This window comes from Podarcis filfolensis, assembly GCF_964270895.1.
Source record: "Podarcis filfolensis genome assembly, chromosome: 3".
NCBI lineage: Eukaryota > Metazoa > Chordata > Lepidosauria > Squamata > Lacertidae > Podarcis > Podarcis filfolensis.
The window spans coordinates 56,809,047-56,830,435 of record NC_139606.1 but is presented as its reverse complement, the minus strand read 5'-3'; the positions used below and the strand labels follow the sequence as shown (position 1 = coordinate 56,830,435).

The following is a 21,389-nucleotide window of genomic DNA, read 5'->3' as shown; positions in this document are numbered from 1 at the left end:
CAATGAAGCTTTGGTGGATAGAAGAGAATCCACGAAGGTAGAGATAATTTAGGGGTAAAATGGGTTCATAATAGAATGTTGCTTTTAAACTTTCAGACTCAGTTTAACAAGTACTTTAAAAAAATGCAACAGATTGATATAATGATCTGGCTACAAAGGAACTGCAATCTCTCTACTTAGGAGTGGAAAATAAATTAATTGTAATCATTTCTGAATATGTCAGATGACAAATTTCTAAAATTGAAACAGGACAATCCAATAATTATCTGACCAAGTTCTCCAAAGAGCCAGAGTTTCTGCTCTGTGGACCTTATGGGCAAGTGGAAGCAAGAAACAAGTCTGGCGAGGCAAGCAGTTTGAAGCATGACTTTCTTAATAGGTCAGGACCCTGGGCAGCTCCCAGTGGGCCCTGCTACTTGAGCTTTGGAGTTTTCAAAGGTGGTATCTAAATCAAGAGCTGGACCCATTTGTAGCCTTATGGAGGGTAGCATGGCCTGTACTGCAGTTGCCCTGCTTCCGTAAGGAGCTGGTTGTGCTGACTTAAAGGGCTCTTGCGTAAGTATGGAGATACTGACTTCTAGATTGTGCAAGGCATGGGAATGCTATTTGAGCTTCATTCTATGAGTCCTAGGAAGGTTCAAGAGTTAGGTCCTCTCCTGCTGAGAGGGCCCCAAGGAAGGCGTTGTTGAGGATGATCATCAAGTGGAGCAGTCTATCTGTCCTCCCTACTGGTATCTTCCTCAGTGTACTGTAAGAGGCCAGGTTTGGAAGCCATGACAAATAGACTCCCTTTATACAAATGTATGTCAGAACATTGCCCCCCAGCAACTTAAGGGCTGTACAGATCTCTTGTTTCCTAGGTTCAGAGCTTCTCTGAGCTATGCCCCATTGTGATAACTCAGTGATAATAATCACTGTACAGTTCACTGTATCCTTAAGCTGTGATTAATGTTTTAATGTTGTAACCCACCCTGGAACCTTAGGGCAAGGGTGGGAAAACAATTATATTATCATTATCACCATCATCATCATTATCATCATTCCAGGCTGGAATACCCAGAATCACAAGTTTTTTAAAGGCCATTTTCTTGGCAGTTTGATAAAAGGTTCTTCCTCATCAGTTATGCAAGTCTTGAAACAAAAGCTGAATCTCACAAACGTTTGAGTCAGCTCTACGCAGTTCTTTACCATGTTGTCTTTCAAAAGAGGAAGTTTTGTGTGGGATTTTGTTCTGGCAAAAAGTAAATATATGCTCTGCAAAATTGTTCTGAGAATAAACCTGGATGAACTAATCATGAGTTATTCCAATTAGATTTAATTGGAAGGGCAGCTGGAATAAGAACTGCAACTCAGGCAATTTATATAATACAGAGAGCCTATAGGTGCCAATGCTGGAAAGATCTTGCCACAGGGCAGGGCACTTGATTATGTAGACCTTGTAGTGCTTCCCAGAATTAAGATCTTATTTTTAACATAACTGGTGGACTGTCCCACTGTAGCGCCAGCCAACAGCCTTTAAAATATGAATTGCTATCAGGAAGATATTTCCGTTTTCAGCATGCTGGAAGCAAGCACTTAATTGCAGTTAAAAGGTGTGAAATTAGTCGGCAATCCTCCAAATGGTGTCTGTATGTGTAATTTATCACCTACTTGTAGAGGTGACTGTGTTAAAAAAATTCACATGCAAATTATAAAAATACAGGGACCAAGTTTTTAAAACTAGGCCTTCATCCTCAAATGTGAACATACATTTAAACATTGTAAACATCCAAGGAAGGATCTCAGGACCTGTGGTTTAGGTCATCTCCAGATTGTCAGTATTCTGGTCACCATGCATGCACAGCTAGGAATAATCCAAGGGAGCAATGATTGAGCACAGAAAGGCCATTATGGGTCAGACAACACCACAGCTTGATTGGTTACCAGAGGCTGATCTGGCATAGGGCAAAAATTATCAGGCAGCCTGTCTTCTGGCTGCTTAGTCACTCAGCCTGTCTGATGGGGACACAATGTGGGATTTGACAAGCTCTTAAGGCCCACCATGGTGCAAGCTGCTCTTGTGGGTTCTGCCAGCCAGTTCAGTTATGTGGGCAGGTGCTTCAAGACCTTGAGGCGCCACTCCCAACTCCCCTATGGATCTTGACCAATGTCCTTCTCCACCAAAGTTGCTTCAATAAGAAATAGGGGGGGGAATGACTAACACATATAAAATGGGGGGCTGACACAGTGGATGCAATTCTGTTCCCTTTTTACATGTTCAGTAACAGGGCTTAAAGCTAAAAGGATTTCTTTATTAACCTAATTGGTACCTTCTTTTGGGACTCATTCAAGGAAAGTTAAACAGATTTACAAACTTGAATCTGTAGTCACGTGACTAGACCCTGAACTCTGGTAATTTAACAATAATAAACTTATAACCATACATAGCCAAACTTTTCTTATTTGGTGAAGAATTATGCAAAACTTTTCACCAACGCTCATTATTTTCTGATAGAATGTGGCATCAGATAAACCAATAAGACATTAAATTGAAATCTGGTGAATGTTGTTAAGCTGATCATAAGCTGTCTCCGTTACTTGCACATATATTGGTTTAATTATACTTTCCTTGAGTATCACAAAGAACAGAATTTCAATTCCAAATGTTAACATTTCCTCACTGACAGCCCCAAAACTTACACAGCTGTCAGGAGCAGGCTATTTTAGGCGGATAGAATAATAGAGGTTTCTACTGTATATATGAATATTTCATCTATACCTCATTAACAGTTAAAATATGATCAATATCCTGGTGAACTCTCATTTCATCCTGCTGTTTCTTGTGCCAGGGTAAGAGGCTTGCAGAAATGAGAAAATATGAGTTTCAATATAAAATGCTGCCTCGCACATTGTTTTCCATAGTTTAGAAGTTGTGTGTTTTCATCTGATATTAGCTTACTGCATGTTTCAAATACTTGATTTTAAACAGTTTTTTTTAATTGACCAATGTTATTGTTTTATTCATTTTGTAAAGTGCTTTGGGCATTTTATTACAAACAAGTGGTATAAAAATGTAGAGAAATAAAAGTAGGTGACGTTCCAGCACAATGTAACCATCATACAGATAGACTAATCAGTGAGCCACAATTCTTTGCAGGCCCCTGTCCAACAGGCACTTGTGGCAAAGCCAGTTTGTTGACAAGTGATGTGTGGAAATAGTCCCGTGACGCAGGGAGGAACCATAACTCAGTGGCAGAGTACATGCATTGCATGCAAAAGATCTCTCCAATATCCAATTTCTGGCAAAATTAGATAGCAAGAGATTTGACAAACTTCTGCCTGAAGCAGTGTTGAGTCCTTCCTAGTTAGGGCAGATAATATTAGGGTAGAATGGCAAATAATTTGACCTGGTTAAGGCAGCTTACTATATCCTTTCTATATCCTTTCAATGTAGTGCAACAAGGGAAGGGACAGACTACTTATGAAATGCATTTGATATTCACTGAAAAATGACTGGAAGCATTTGGGTTTGAATGGTTCTGTCCTCTATGTCCCCAGTTTTCGGTCAAGATGCCCTCAAATTTGATTATTATTCAGTGTTACCCTGGGTGTAAGTGGGACTCACTGAAGCTGAGAATCAAAATATGGCTCTCCCAGATTTCATTAAGTGCCCCTACCATGCCAGGCAGAGCCAAGTTAGAAGTTCCATTAAACTTTCTGTAAAATTGATATTTTTTATTGCCCAGACAGAAACAATTTTCTGGGAAGAAAACTAAGGGTTTGTTGCTTGTTGCTGTTGCCTAGAAGAAAGCAAGTGAATGGGAGCGTGTGGGGAAGAGGAAACAGGAGAACTTGGGCTTCTGCATGTCATATAGGGAATATTCCAGTTTATTGCAGTAGCCATGGGAGTGGGAACAGAACAAGTAACAGTTGCCCATCCTAGATGATAAACAATATTGCAATGGTCCTCTTAGGGTGCGATGGGGAAGCACCTAGGGCATGAAACTATGGAACAGTAATCAAAATTGGACAGCAAGCAATAGGGCTATTTATGTGACCAATACATGATATGATCCATATTGTAGAAGCTCCCTAGTGAAAAAAAGTCAAAGCTCAGAACTTGCTTTGGATTAAATATAGCAGGCACTGAAGTATTGATGTAACAGAAAATTACTTGTACAGATTATGTCTTGTATTTGTAACCTCATGAGACCTATTCAGGCCCTTTCTCCTTTCTTTAACTTCATTTAATCTCCATTTATGTTATTTCTTATATTATTATAGTCTAGTAATAATAGCAGTCACAGTAGCAACAGCAATAACATTATTAACAGTAATTAAATGTTTGCCCAGTAGCCAAAGGCCTTCCAGGCACATGCACATAATTAAAATATTGATAATGTTCAATTAATTCACAACTAAAGAAATAAAAGAGATTAAAACCAGGGAAAAACTCAGATGCAGAGTCCCGGCTACACACATTAGCACAAATTTGTACCAGTAACTAACTCTGATGGAACACAGCAAGCTACAATTTTCAATGACTGCTGGTAATTTAGTCCCAGAAAGTCTTTTTATGGACTTTAATGAAGCCTGAGAATGAAGTCCAAACCACAGTACAAGCCATAGCATAGAGCCTTTACAATTCTGACAAAAGTTCACAGTATTTGAATATTGAAGACCTCGCTCTGTCCTGATACTATTCAGCTAAGCTATTATATACAATGACAGTTATGGAGTTCATTGTTCATTGAGACTAATAGTCATGGAAGCCTCAGACTTGACCCAGCAGGACTGAGACATTTCTTAAGACATGTTCCATGTATAGTAAGGTATTCAAAGGAATATGCTACAGTTAGCTATGCTATGGTAACATCAAGAGTGGACTATTGCAATGCACTTCACATGGGGTTGCTTTTCAGAAGCTTCAGTTAGTACAGAATGCAGATCTCCAACTCTTCAAGGAGAACAGATCTTATAACACCAATTCAAAAGGCTGATTTTGACCTATAGGACTCTTTACGGCTCAGGTCCCAATAGCTTCTGGGGTGCCTCTTCTGATATGAACCTACCTGGACACACATATCTTCTTCTCTGGAAGCCCTTCTCTGGAACCCCCTCTGAAGGATGATGACAAAAAAGAGGGCCTTTTCAGTTGGGGCTCCCTATCTGTGGAATGCTCTCCCTGGTGAGGTCTGTCTTATGCCTTTGTTGACACTTTCATCTTCTTGATAGGCTGAGCTATTATTGTGCTACCAAAGCTTCCTGTTGCTCTCATAGGAGGTTGAGAGTATGGGGAAATATGCATACAGGACACACACTTTTGTGATCATCAGTTCTTTTGAGAGCCGATGTGGTAGTTGTGCTTCCATCCCATATGGGAGCACTTGTTTCAAACAACCAGTGAAACTTATTTTTGAGTTAATACGTATAGGAATGCATTGTTAAACGTTATGCATTTCACTGATAGCATGGGATTTAATGCAACTACAGGAGATGGTCTTCTGAAGAAGGGTTAAATAATTCAATAATATATAGCAATTATTACTGCAGAATGTTGGCATGCGGGGGGGAGGGGGGGTTGACCAATAGAACTTTATGGATGAGAATGCAGGTTTTATTAGGCTTGTTATAAATTTTCTGAGTAATATTTAGAGATAACAAAAATTCCTTTATTGTCAAATTTTGATGGCAGCTCTAATATAAATGGAAAATTAAATCATAGCTGAAATATTGGCTCTCCTGTATCTCATTTTGTATGTATGCATTCTGTACCTTAACAAAAGACCTTAACAAAAGCGTTCCTAGGCATCAGCTTATATAATCTAATGCTACACATTAGCAGCACATGACAATCCCTGCCACTTCAGAGAAAGGAAAGAAAAATTACTGAAAATTAAAGGAAGTTGCTGGGGAAACTTCTTGACCTCAGCTGGTATCTACAGCAGCAACAGGTTTTGCAGTTGCACATTGCTTAAGGATGAATCGTTTTAAAATGTGAGGCTAAATTAAAGCTATTTGATATGTAGCCACGCAGAGGAAAGGTTTCTCATTCTACAGTCGCTGGTGATGATATCCTTGCAAATGAGAAACAAACTACCAGATAGCTAGAAAGTATTATTCCCTGTGATCACTGCTGGAAATGAGTTACTCAGTTCTTATCATAGAAGCATTTGGGCTTTGGCATAGTATACTGAACCTTTCTTACATTTCATGGCCTTTTGACTCTACTGTTGAATTCTTTTTTCCCTCCGTACTCATGTGTGTATATATATCTGCCAAGAGAAGACAACACTTGGTGCATCTGACAGTGTGCTGTGGACCGTGAAAACTTATGACACAATAAATCTATTAGTCTTTAAGGTGCCACAAGATTATTTGCTGTTTTGACTTCTGAAATATGTTCTATGTGCATCCATCTGATGTCATTTCAAGTAGCCACTATCTGTTCTAGTGCAAGAAATCACATTTTCATGCTTATCAACAGTATTGTTGAAAATGTGAAATATGAAAAAATGCTTAATTCCTAAAGGGAGGGCAATTATTCTATATTTACCACACACACACACACACACACACACACACATTTGTATGTCACTTTTCATTTTGAAAAATGATCACAAAGCAGTTTCTAGAAAAAGAACAAACAATAGAGTTCACTCAGTAGGTCAGAGAGCTGATTTAAAACTGCCTTGCCACATGGCATTCACATTCACCAAGAGCAAGTTATTGCAGCTGCAGATCTAAAGGGCATCTAGCACATTGGCGTTGATATCAAACTAAGTCATAGGCAATGTATGTCCATTGATTCCAATAGGGCTGTTTTGAGTATGACTAACTTTTGATATCATCCCATAATTTCCCTTCAATAATATCATCAAAGCTTGAAGTTAGCTTCCTGGCCTTCTCATTATTGTTAATAACATTGCAGATGTTATTAACAAAATGTAACCCTAGTTTGACACAACACTTGTGTTTCACCTCTTTATGCCTGGGTCTGGTTGCAAAAGCTGTTGTAGCACTCAGACCAGCACTTTATCTGATATGACTTCTTGTAGGTGACAGGTTACTTCATCAGATGCATAAAGAACACCAAGAATGCATTAAGAATAAATGTTATGAAGAATGTTGACATTTACCAATATATTTTTTAGCAAAATAGAAAACCGGTGCTACATTCTGATTACCAGTAAATTTCAGTGTCAGCCATGTGCCTTTGGCTAATAACCAAATTTCATTCTCATTTCCCTCATTTAGCAGTGAAGGATGACATATACAATGGCTGATTGGTAAGTGTTCAAAATAGACCTGACATTTGTCTTCAACAAGTGATCCAATTTCCTCCTGATTTCCATCATGCCGCAGTAAATTTACCAGGATATGCTGAGAAATGTCCAGAATTATGAAAATAACATATGATTTTTGTTCAAAAATTTCTTGCACCTAAGTAAGTTTCTCAAATTTACTTTTATATAATAATTAAAATATACATTCCAGCAAACTGATACAAATAAACAATTACTGGGAAAGAAAATACGTTATTTCCATATGCAAACTTTGGCCAGAATGAACTGACTAAATCTAAATATACCCTCTCCTTTGACTAATGTTAAGATTATACCCAAAGTAATCTCTGTTGTTAACTCATCACACTGATGAGCTATGCAACTCATGTCATGCACTGAACCTTACAGATAAACAAATGGTGCTCTAATTTGGTTACAGAGCAGATATTAATTTCTTAAATAATATATGAAGAGGATTTTCAAGCTTGAAATTGTTTAGCTCTGTGTTCAAACAAAGAAACAGTGAATACTGCAATGGATGCAAAATGCTATAAAGAGTTTTGAGATACATAATTGACTGACTTTTCACTGGATTTGAACAAGGGAGTGACAAGAACCTATTTTAGTAGTAGCTCCTCTTTATCTCTTCACAATGTTTTTCTTTTTAACAAATCATGGAACTCGCAAAGATAAAAACGAGGCTACAGTAGAAATGTTTAGGGGTAGAATTATTTCTGTGTCAAAGACTATATAAAGTGCCTCCTTGGTCGGCATTTATAATGCACACAGTATCTGCTGAACTCACATAACATGAGATGCATCTTCACTGAGATCCTTATTACTTTAAGTTTTAAATTTATTATCTGCAGTTGAGCTTATCTGACAAGAATATGTGTAGCCTTATCATTTGGGCCTGTGCATAGACAATAAAGCAAATCTCAAAATAAACAGCACAATTGACAGGCAAACTATGGAAATGGTGAGGAATTGAAGTTTTGAAACCTCTTTACTGCTGCATTTTACAACCATGCATGTTGTTTATCTTGCTTTTCAGTGTCAGCTGTAAAATGTTTCTTTCTTGGTAATAGCACTCATGACAACAGGGATGGTTTGAAAAAGTAATTCGCTATTTTCCTGCAGACCACCAAGAAAGTGAAGAACATGTTGAAACAATAAGCACTTAAAGTGATCATAACAACAAGATTTACAGGGGGCTCAGTGCATAAGTTCATGGAAGAAAGGCAAACAGCATGAAACAGCTTTTAAAACAAAGCTAAAGCCAGCCAGTGTGTTACTACACAAAGCATTGTGGCTAAAAAGTGAAAGGTACAGTGAGTGTCTCACAGTATGACTTCAGGGCAACAATGGAACATCCCCTTCCCCACCTGCCTTGGCCACCCAGCAGATACAGGCACACTGTGAAGAAAATGTCTGCTCAAACAAAAAATATCAGGGAAGGATAGAATTGGATATACTAGGGATAGATGGGCAATTTTATTTTGGATTCATGTGACGTTCACATGTACTGCCACAGTTTTGCTCAAAAATTATATGTTTCTCTAGAAACACACATTCCTAAATGTATTTGATCTCAAACTATGCACTGAATGCTGCATAGGCCCTAGAAGGATGGAGCATAAATATTTACAAAAAATAATTGTTGGCTCGCCACTATCTCCATGGGGGACTTCCTTTGTGCTGCCTCTGCAGCCAGCAGGGAAGCACTCAAACAGGAACAGCACCATGGTGCTGGAGCCCAGGACAAACCCTGACACACAGAGAGTGCCAATCAGAGGATTCAATGGAATGAACTTTGGCCCACTCCTAGGTTATAAATTGATGTCATGGGTGCCAGGATTCCCTGCTCCCAACTTAACCACCCTTCCTAAAAAGTAGAGAATGCTTGTGGACTGTGGCCAGCCACACTGGTTGATGGGGCTTCCCCCTCCACACCACATGAACAAGTGGGGAAGAAATATCAACAGTGGGATCTGCTGCCCTGGTGGATCCTGCCACCTGAGGCAGTCACCTCACCTTGCCTCAATAAAGCAATAAAGAGTTCACCACTCCCATAGGAATAAAGAATTTCTTGTTCTTATGCTATTTTTTAATCACAAATTGATATGGCAGGAGAGATTGGGCAGGATCAACAGCCTACTAAAAGGAGCTTCATGAAAAGTTTTAACTGGAGCCACCTGACAGTCTCAGCTCCAATTTACAGCGTTAAGGCTGGTTGCCAAACAAGCAGGTTGTGGGCAGGATCACCAGAATGCTACACGCCATGGTAGACTTAAGAGCATGGCAGATCCCTCCTGTTCTCCCCAGTGAGAAGACAAGAGAAGGAAAAGCTGGGCAGCAGGTGGGCTGCCTGATGGTAGGCTCCTTGCCCTGTGCCACACCAAGCTCTGACATGCTGGAAGTATTACAGTGGTGGGCATATTTAACCCACTACTGGATTGGTGTGTTCAATGCTATCCCACCCCCCATGCTGCTCATTCTCCTGCAAGTGGAGCACAGATAATAATGTTGAGTTGTGAACCCTGTTGCAACCTTGAGAGAAGTGCAAAATCCAATGAATACATTACATTTCAGTTCACATATTAGGCTGGGAAGTGCAGATCAGGTCAGTCCCTATCATAATTGACAAGGACTGCATTTCTCAAACATAGTTATTCAGTCTCTCCCTGTTGCACACACATCTTTGAATGAACTGCAACATGGGGAACTATGGGGAAACTGTTTTCTGGGATGGTTTTGCTGATGAGAACCTATAAAAAATGTAAACTCTAGGCCACTCTCTATGCTGCAAGGCAGAAATCCTATCACTGATTAAAGGATCCTTGGGGTGAGGAATGAAAGGCAAAGGCAGCAAGAAATTCATTAAAATTTTGGCTTATAATTGAGAGAGCTATGCTGTATGAGTGGTACATAAAGATAGATGATAGATAGATAGATGATAGACAGACAGATAATCCTTTAACATTCTCTCCCTCTGCCGGCTCCCACTACCTTGCCTGTCCCTGTCCATCATTTTCATCTCATATTCTCATTCACAACCCCCCTGCCTCTTCTCTTTACCTCTTCTATGTTTGATGTCTTGTGAGATCTTGGAAAATAAGGTGACGCCTTGTGTCATTTAGCTCAGTGTTGTCTGCATAGATTGGTAATGGCTGTCTGAACTTTGAGGTAGGGGTCTTTTTCAGCACTACCAGGAGATGCCAGGGGTTGAGCCTGGGACCATTTTCATGCAAATTGTGTGCTCTCTCACTAAGTTATATCCCTTTGCTAATAGCTCTGCACTTGCATAACAGCTCTATGGAACAGGCCAAAACAGTGGTCCAAAGAGCCATGCTCTTGGAGCTCAAGCATAGCTCCCACCCCATAGAATCCCATCTTTCTTAACAGCTCTGCTAAGTTGGTATACAAGTGAAACCATGTGGTAGTGATGCCCCAATATCTTGGTTGCAGCTGTCGCCTTAGTGCCGTGGCTCTAAATCCAGAGTCCTCAGACCCTGAGTCCTAGAGAAGTAATAGCTCCAGGGAAGAAATGGATCCACTCCCCAGCTCATTCTGAGTAGACCCACCAGCATCAGATTCCACACCTAGCCACCCAAACACCAAAGATGTATTTTTGCCTCGGGAGTCAACAAATGACTCCTTTAAGGATCATGGAAGTGCTGCAGAGAATACACGAACTAAGGCCCCACATCCCAAAGCATTGCCACCTAGAGGGGGCTGCATTAATGGTCACAGGCCCTTTAACTAGCAGGCTGAAGCAAACTGGGAGTAGAGTTTTAGTCTATATCCTCGAGATATGGCTATAAAGCTTGGATAGTTGTAACAAGGAAATTTGTTCCCTCCTGCTCTCTGTTACAGGACTGCTAACCATGGTCCTGAAAGTATTGTTATTGCACTGTGGTCTAGCACTCAGGTCCAGGGTCCTATCCAAGGTCCTGACCTTCCTCTAGCACAAGGATGGCTTGGGCAGCTCAGAGAACGCTTCTGCCATCTCTTTCGCACTGTTGCCTCCTCATAGTGACAGGACATTAGAATAATTTACCTAGAAAAAACTACAAAGCTAGGAAGCAAGAAGAGTTTGAGATACAGCTGTTAGCTGCCTGGTAAATCTGTGAATCCAGTGGGAAACAAGTCCCAGCAAAACAATTCCTACCCCACACCCTACACCCCATTTTTAAATGATCAGGTGGCAGTCCTCCTCACAGCTTAAAGGATTCTGGCAGAGGGGACTGTGCACCCAATGGTAAGCATCCTCCCAACCATTTCCCCACCATCACTTATCCTCTCATCAACACACCTAATCCATAAAACTGACAGATGAAACAAACAAAAAAATCCCAATTTACTTGGAAGAAAATCTCACTGATCTCACCAAAATTAATTCCAAATATCTGTGTTTAGGATTGCAGCTTAAGGCTAATAAATGACAGTTTGCAACCTTATCCTATAAATCCATATTAGCTCTTGAAACTCAAGCAGAGGATTACATAGAAGTAGTTAAAGCACCATCTTGCACTGTAAAAATAGAAAGGTGGACTAGTTTTAACTGCTAATCTCCAGTTTAAGACTGAGGATTTGTTTACTTACTTGTCCCATCCGAGAGGCTTGAAAGGTCCATTACTAAATGTTACCTGCTGTAATAATGCTCTTTGAGTCTTTATTAATATTAACAAGATACTATGATTTTACATAATGGAACGTATTGCTATTTTAAAAGAGGAGGGAAGTTTCCTCAGTAAAGGAAGTATGGAACCATAAATAGCACTACAGGTGCTCCAGAAGTGCCATTCAAGTGCCATTCCAAATGAAGGATCCATCCTTATACCAAGGATAGGAGTCAATGAGATAGATAGACCGCTGTTCCTAAGAGTACCAAGACTTGTAGGACCAGACTGCAAAGAAACTGAAGTTCTGTTCTCATAGGTGAGTTCCATAACCCCTAATATCCATCAAATAGTTTGAGATTGTGTTTTACCCACTTCAAACTGGTGATAGTGAACTGTTTTACCAGGTAAAAGACTTTGAATTTATTTTTTAAAAAACTTTTTTATCATATTATCAATGCATAGTATGTTGCAGTCAAACACATGATAGTAAGAAGAGGGGGAAATAACATAAGTGTAAGACAGTGTAATAATAGTAACACAGCTTATTCCTCCAATTTAATTGACTCCTATGAGCCTTAATTTTAACTCCCTTCTGTTCTTTCTCTGGTATCCTACCTGTTGTCTTTTTGACTGCGTTTTCTTATTCTACTAAATTATTTTCATTACCTTACACTGTCTCACTTTGTCACATCTACTGCTGAGTATTTTTTTCAGTCTGTTACACTTCATTTCTTGTTATACTATTTTTTTCTATATATTCTCTATATATGATGTCCAGTCCTCTTTTAAATTCTTATCATCTTTATTTCTTAATCTGTTTGTCATGATGGCAAGTTCTATATATTCTAATATTTTAAGGTGTAATTCTTCTCTTGATGGTACTGCATCTGTTCTCCACTTTTGTGCTACTTTGAATGGAATTTGTGGCATTGACAGGAAAAGCTTCTGGCAGAAAACGTGAACTGCCAATTTGTCCTACCAAGTGTGGCTATGCATACACAAACACAACAGTGTTCATATCCATTGTGGGCTCTCTACAGATGCATTCTAATGAATGTATGTAGGTCAGGTATGGAACCTACTTACACAGTGCCACTTCCCTGGCATGTATTCATTTGATTTCACATGAAAATATGAAATGGGCTGCTGTATGAAAGACTGGGGTGTAAACAACCTGAAGATACAAACATAGACTCCACATTTTCAAGGTTCATTACCAAAAATTAAGAGGACTTGACTTGCTGTGCAAAAAAATAGGAACTTCCTTTTCATTATATTGGTTACAGGAAGACCACCAAAGTGAGCCATTCCAAGGCAGAAGAAAGATTTCTTTATCCTTGAGTGACAATGCTTGTAATCTGTGAAGCACCCACATAGTTCATTGATCTGTGCTTTATCCAGTACAAAGTGCTATATATTTAGTACAGAAGGAGATTGCTTGTAAAAATGTCAAGAACCCACAAGTCACTCTGATGTTATTTCACAGGACTTATTCTAAAGAAATAAGGAAAGAAGGATCTTCATAAAGGTTAGGAGGTAGGGGCATCATGAATAGTGTGTCTTACTAATGTTTTTGAGCAATAAAAGTTCTAAGATCATAAAGAAAGGAATAAGAGGTGGGTTTTTTTTTTTTAAAGGAATGGGCTTTTATTATGCTTTTAAAGATTGCCAATATTTTAATCTGCACTAAGTAAGCTAGATTGGACAAACATACCAGCCATATGCAACAGGGGCAATGGGATGATACTGTTCTGCCTTGCCCTTGGGCAGCATCCATGCCTATGGGCCCAAAGGACATCTACCAATAGCATAATATTTGAATACAGCTGATGCACCAAGGTCTGAATCATTTAGCCAATTTCCAAAATGTATGTGGGTTGTAGATTATATGAATTGAGCCTACACTTGTTGGATTTTTCACATCTAGCCTCTGTGCTAACAAGGATACCTACAAGGAGAAGCCTGGTAGAAGACCAGGCACCCCAGTAGAAGACAGGCACCCCCAGACTAGTGGGCAGGGTACCACATCCCCTTTATCTGTACCTGGTAAATACATGCAAACCAAGCCTAAGGATAGTCCTTGACTCGAGGGCTTGCAAATTGATATTAAAAAGGCATGTCATAAATTGGGGAAATGGTCAGAGATGGATAATAAGTTTGCAATGTTGGAAAGTGGGAATGAGTTTGCTGCAGGGGAATCTCAGGTTCACTTTTATTTTGCTCATTCAGTATCATTTGCCAAATTCAGAAATCTGTGGTATATCTAGAAGTTCCCTCTTATGAGGATTATATCCATGTTATCTCTAGCCACTGGTTTAGTTCATGGTTTGCCAATAATAATAATAATAATAAATTTTATTTATATCCCGCCCTCCCCAGCCGAAGCTGGGCTCAGGGCGGCTAACAACAATCAAAATAATCCAACATTCTAAAAACATTCATTATAAAATAAATTAAAATCAAATTAAATTCAAATTGATGGCAACCATTAAGCAAAATTCTGTGCAGATTGCCAGAGGAGGGGGTCAGGCTGAGCCCTGACCAAAGGCCTGGTGGAACAGCTCTGTCTTGCAGGCCCTGCGGAAAGATGTCAGGTCCCGCAGGGCCCTAGTCTCTTGTGACAGAGCGTTCCACCAGATTGGAGCCGCAGCCGAGAAAGCCCTGGCTCTAGTTGAGGCCAGCCTAACCTCTCTGTGGCCTGGGATCTTCAGGATGTTTTTATTTGCAGACCGTAAATTTCTCTGTGGGACATACCAGGAGATGTGGCAACTGCAGGCACACATATGCCCAGAGAGGCCTTTCCAGGGCCCACAGTCTTCCCTCTCATGCTGAAATTAGCCTTGAAAGAAGCCTTCTTTGGTCATCAGAAAGCTTTTTCTTCAAGCCTAGTTGTGGTATGGGGTATTTTGTGAAGTTGCAGCCAGTGTGTGTGTGGTGTTCATAACAGTTGTTGTAGTTTGCAGACAAGTCCATAGGACCAGAAAGGTTGGAGACCACTGATCCAAGCTCTAACTGTATTGCATTGCATCCCCTTTTAATAGCCTAATTGCGATGTAGTATTTTTGTAGGGTTGTTAACAGATTTCTTTTTACCATGCTTCACTACAGCTCATCAGTTTTGTCTTCTTTGGATCACCCTTTAACTTTAACTCCGACCTGACTTTCAACACACACTTAGATTTGTTACTAGCCTACTGTTCTAAGGCTGTGATCTAATTTGAAACCCATCAAACATGTGCAATATCAGGCTGCAAATCTTCTTTTCTCTCCATCTATTCCTTGGCTTTCAGTATTTACTATGGCCATTTTCTGCAGGATTCCTCTGCTGTTTGGTGGTTTTCAAGTTTAAACCATTTTGGAAGCAAAGAGAAGAGAGCCAGATTGTATTCCTGCTTTCTCTACAGAAACAATAGCAGAAATAATTTAAGTTTTCATATGTATAGCAATAATGTAGTAATAAATAATGTAGCAATATATTTCTGTAGGATTTTTAAAAAATATACTCCCACCCCCTTTAAAAAAACACCACACTGTACATTTAAATGTGTTGAAAACAATTACCTATATATACTGGGCATATTACTTCAAATCTCCAAATAAAATTTCTTCCCAACTCCAAGTTTGTTTGTTTTGTACCATACATGGCAAATACAGAGTTAAGGATACAAGGTGAATGGTACTTACTCCTGTTATGTAGCGAGGTCTATACTGGATGGTTCCAAATAAGCCAAGTATGACTATAATAATGTGTACAAAATTTGCCAGGATTGGTGCCCACTGATAACCAAGGAAATCAAATATCTGTCTCTCCAGCACACATACCTAGGATTAAACAGCAACAATGATTTGATTAGAATAGCTCATGAGAAAAAATAGTCAGAGGCTTTGGAAAGCATTTTCCCTCTTCACTTACCACCACTAGAAACATTGCCTCACTAGATATATGGTTCAGGAAGCAGGGGGGAAAGTTGGGATGACTTTGCAACAATTCACTCCTTTTGTTTTACTGAAAACAGCATTTCTGTGACAGTCCATTGAGTTATAATCCGATAGCAAAAATATTCACAAGGACAATTTTGCCAAGATATTATTCCCATTCAAGGAGATGCTTTAGTTGAAGCAGGTACAGCATGACTACATCTGTCATTTATTACTGTTATTACTGACAGGCTCTCTATCACCAGCTGGTTTGGAAGTTCAAGCCAAGTTAAAGACACAGCTACCCCATCATTCTCCTCTATTTGCACCAACTCATCCTTTCTCTTAGCCTTTGCTTCAGATACATTTCTTATAAATTTCTTATAACCAAGAGATATGTGTGCATTGTTTAAACATGTGTGTGTATCTATATCTATATCTATATCTATCTATCTATATCTCTATATATCTCTCTATATATCTATATATCTATATATATCACATCACATACAAATCTACCCTTTTGGAGCTACTTTCCATCACACTTTTCACCTACTTGGGTTATTAAAAACTAGGGATAGAACCAGGGAATAAATCAATGTCATCATGGGACAGGACAAAATTCCATTCCATCCTGTTTCCATGTGGGTTGTTCAGGACAGGTTTCCAAAGTATATATCCTTTAAAATCTGCACAGAAGTTGTTTAAATGAAAAAAACAAAGGGGGAAAAACGTTTGTTTTATAAAATTTATATACTGCTTGGTTGTAAAACAATAACAACTCTCACACCACTTATGAGGTGGTCTAAGTTGTGAGCTCTCACAAGGTGATCTGGGGGCTGTCTGCCTAATCATGTTGTTTTTAAAAAGCGATTTCATCCAGCTGTGTACAGCTAGCCTAAAAAGTGGTTTGTTGCCATGCAGATTGAAATCACCGTAGTAAGGCCTGCTGGAAGTTACAGAATTTGATCACCTGCCATCGCTCTCAGGGGGAATCGTAAAATTCTTAAAATGTGTGTAAAGTACATACATCTTTTTACATACATTTTACTATTTTACATTGAATTCTCCCCTTGAGTCTTGGGGGGGGGGCATTAATTTTTTTAAAAAAGTAAAATATGTCCAGTTCCCCTTAAGAGCAATGGTGCATCAATAAGACAAAAAGAAATGCTCTTTTTAAAATATGCTGCCAGATTTAACACTTTTCTTGTGCAGATCAAATCACAGCTGATGTTAACTGCTGCATGATAGAAAAGGTGATTGGGGAGAAATTCCTTTCAGTTCATATTTAAAGGTGAACCTCCTTCATCTGCACTTTTCTGAAACAACAGGCAAACAATAGACAGCCATCCCTTGAAATTCACACTTTTCTGAATTTTGCAATGGATTTCGCCAACCAACCAGTGTATACAAAAATGTATCTATTAAGGCAGGGGTGCACAATCTGTGGCCCTCCAGATGTTTCTGGACTACAACTCCCAGCCAGCATAGCCAGTGATCATGGATGATGGGAGTTGTAGTCCAACAACCATCTGGAGGTTCACAGGTTGTGCCCCCCTGTACTAAGGTAAAAGTATGCATATGATAGTGAAAATAATGTTTTAGGGAACATTGCTTTGCAATACTGCATATTAGACAAAAGTGAATAAAAACATGTGCTTATTAGGAGAAATTTGCACTAAAATGCACAGAGACTCTTTTTAAAAATAAATTAATTGCAGACTGATGGAAATGTGGAGAACTCAAGGTTGGGGGGAAATGAGAACCTGAGAAAACCAAAACTGACAAATTTGCCCATCTCTAAGTTCAAAAAGTGTGCTTAATACATTCATCCTTGAAATGGCACCAAACTCTGGAAGAATCCAGAAACTGCTTTTCTGCAAAATGTCAAGCAATGCTCAATGCACTGATTTTGACGAATCAAAGACTGTTTGTCATACATCTGGTTGGAGAAATCAAGTCCCAACTCCATAACAGACAGCATCAATCCATCAGTGGGAGCTACAGTTCAGCTATGAATCGACATCACAATGGACTAAATTCATCAACATTCTACCTTCTATCTTATTTTCAGCTGCTCTGTATGGAAGGAACCTCTTATCCATACTGAGAAGGAGGGTGCTTGAAATGAAATTTATTCCAGGTCCAACACATATTGGAACAAATCATTCATTGAGGCCCTGTTTTTAGTAGCAATTATCACCAAATACATGGGGTACTGTAGTGGATCCTGTGGATTCTCTGAACTGATAAGAGAGAGAGGTGTGATATTTTCCTAATAATCTTTTGAAAATGCAGTGGTGGAGTGCTCCTAAAGAGGGGCTCTTGCTTCAGACTGTATAAAAACATCTTCATGTGGTACTTTTGGACCCAACTGCAGAGTGCACAATAAACACAAACATCACCATTTCTGAATGGATTACATGAGAATCAATTTTGGCTTTTGAGGGCAAATATTCAGCAGCAGGCTGATAAGAATTAGTTCCCTCCGGAGAGTTTGATTGGTTATGTCCTTGAATGCCTTTCTAAATTAAAATAAAATCAGTAAACAAAATTAATTATTCTGGTGATACTTAATCTCAGGCCCCAATATTAACTTTTAAATTAACTAAGGTACCTGCATGACATAAATGCCTAATTCAATTGATCCATTGTCTCTTATGAGCAAGGTAGATATATTCACAGTGTATTTCTGGGCTGCTTCTTCTTCTTCTTCTTCTTCTTCTTTTTTGCCCCCCCCCCTACTTTTTAGAAGGAAGATCTTCCCCATCTTCTTTCTTTGAAGTTTTTTGTGCTCTGAATTTATAGTCAAACAACTTGATCAGCAATTCCACTTGATGTCTGTTGCTTGACTATGACTACATTCCTATACATGGTTACCTGAACTATATTCTATTGAACTCAATAGGGCTTACTTCTGAGTAGACATGAATAGATCTGCACTGTATATAACTTCAGAGGTTTGAGAGCAACTTTACAGAATATACAAAAATCCAGTATAGCAATGAGAAGAGCTTTAGCCTAGTCTTCTCCAAAACACAGTAGTTATGTGAAAGGATGTTTATTATTACTATTTTGTATCAGGGAGCAACCAAGTCTTCAGTTCTCCAACTATAGTCTGATGTGGTGTTGTCTAACAGCTGATCATCATGTGAACTTGCTGATCATGTGTTTCACTTCTTAAACACAATTAATGCAGAAAAAAAATTACCATGACCATTGATCAAAATGTTTACATTTGTGGTTCACATTCCCATCCCAGAGATGTACTTTACTGAAGACATTTATTACAAGATTTATAATAATCAACTTAGAAATAACTGCTTATTTCAACAGTGTGTTATGACAGGGTGGAGAGATAAGCCTGTCACAACTGGTGTGGAGAAAGAGAGCAGGTAATAGTACCTTATTCACTTTTCCCACACTACTTATGACACATCTATTTTTCCACCCTCCTGCTCTCAGACATGCCTTTTCTTCTAAGCTGAAAAGCCCTGAACATGCTAGAATTTCCTTCCAAATATTTTTTTTCATGCTTCCAATTATTTTGATGGTCCTTCTATCTATCTTTTATGGTTCAGTCATATCTTTCTATAGTAGGTATACAGCTTTCTTGAATGAGACAACACATTTCCCCCCTCCCTTTCACAGTAAAGTAGAAAATTATTGGGTGGGGTTGATGGGGGTTAAGCCCTGCACCATACAGATAACTGGGCCTTTTTGTGATGACTTTTAAACACATTTCCCCAGAACAACATGTTGTTCAAATCTCTGTATTTCATTCTGGTTCCTCAGTTTGCTCTCCTAATTTTTTTCATCCCCAACCCCCCCCCCCACAGTATTTTATAAACCAGTAATGTGCATATTGTATCTATTTTATTACCAAGGTTATGAGGTAGAAACCTAATAGGAAAACAACATGGCTAAGTAAATAATGCATTGAGTTATTAAATTAAAAATGTATCCCCTGACTTAAGTTTTCAAGATGACAATTCCATAAGATTAAACTGGCTAGATGGTATGTGTGCTAAGAGGAAAGTGTTTTTTCTAGTGGCTGCCAATTACTGCCCAAAATACACTTTCCTTTTTAAAATATACTACAATAAATGTGGGTACTAAGGACTTCTGAAGGTAAGGTTTATCTGGTCACAATGTGTAGTGTTGTCATTGATGGAAACTTCACATGCTGAACTTTTCTGTATCTTGCATCACTTGTTGATCTCTCTTTGGACTGCTCTGTTTGGACTATCATATACCATTGCTATTTGTATTTATCCCATCTTTCTGGTGAACCTAGCAGAGTATGATTAGCCATGATTGTGGTAATGGGTTGTATGTTTAGGTATGAGGCAATGTTTTTTAAAAGTACTATTCCAAGGATGACTAATCTCTGTAATCACATGACCCTTAAAGGCAAAACAACAGTTTTCACTTCAGAAATGGAGAGTACTAAAATAGTCGTCAACAGACAATTATAGCTGCAATCCTATACCTTTCTACCTGGCAATAAATCCCATTCAACTCAACGGGACTTATTTCTAAGGAGACATGCACAGAATCACCCTTATTATTTTTCAGTTGCACTGTTGGAGGAATATAAAACAACTTTGCCAAAGGAAAGGAATCATGGGACGTCTGTATAATGCATGGGTTGTGACAACTTACTGAGAGTTATAAAGTCTAGGGCAGAAAGTTAAGAAGCAGGTAACGATGGACTGTGTTCAACTAAATAATTGTGGAAGCAGAATGACTTCCTCTTGTGCAACAGGATTTCCCACCTCTGCTCCCCACATGTGCCTTGCACCAATCCCAAATTGCTCTAGAAGGTTGGTGGAGGACCCAAACTGTTAACTGAAATGCAATGAAAGGGTTGAAAATTTGATCACCGTAAGGGCAAGAGGTTGCTTCAAGAAATTAAGAACTGCTTCAAGAAAATGGAAAATACATTATATGGACAGGCAGGAAAGATCTGTTTCGGGAACAAAGTATTTAAGTCCAATCAGAATTCACTATATGAAGACAAAAATCAAATATAACCAAATGTGCAATATTGAACAAGAAAGAAAAAAATGCTGAGAAATATAGGCATAAATACAAGGAAAGGGGGCAATCACTACAGAAGGTTTTAACACTGAAACATTGCCAATAATCTTTATTTGTATAATTAGCTTATTGGCAGTGGGAAAGACTGGTACCAATCAGATATCAGCAACTGTAACTACAGAACAGCTTGTTCAGTACCACAGATGCTTAGCGAAGTTTATGAACAGCACCTCAGTAGCCCCTACAGCAAAAACCACTCACTAGGTGCCACCAGAAACTTGAATGCATATGAAATGCGGTTCTTTCTGAAAGAAATTATAGCAAGAGCTGGACTTATCAACTGATTGGAATCAATATGGGTTCCCTTCAGGCACTAAAAGACTGCTGGAAATAATGCTTTAGCTTTCAACTCAAGGTAGATGCTTGACAAAAAAAAAAATTCTGGGCTACTAAACCTATGCATTCAATTTCAGCGTTAGGTAAGGAAACAAACCTTAACATTGTTTTTTGGATGGCACTTGACACCTGTCACACATAGA

General features: G+C 38.9%; 1 protein-coding gene across 5 annotated transcripts in view; it reads right to left on the bottom strand.

Moving 5' to 3' along the window:
• NKAIN2 (sodium/potassium transporting ATPase interacting 2) overlaps positions 1–21,389 on the bottom strand; it is a gene marked incomplete at its 3' end in the record, with an annotated part of 448,568 nt that overhangs the window by 219,458 nt on the left and 207,721 nt on the right. For 4 of the 5 annotated variants that reach the window (XM_083608696.1, XM_083608695.1, XM_083608694.1 and 1 more), the window contains exon 2: positions 15,574–15,711. The exons of the other annotated variant lie outside the window; for it this stretch is intronic. In XM_083608696.1, the coding sequence (XP_083464822.1) occupies positions 15,574–15,711 (138 nt within the window). The remainder of the gene's footprint in view (positions 1–15,573; positions 15,712–21,389) is intronic. 5 annotated transcript variants of the gene reach the window in all.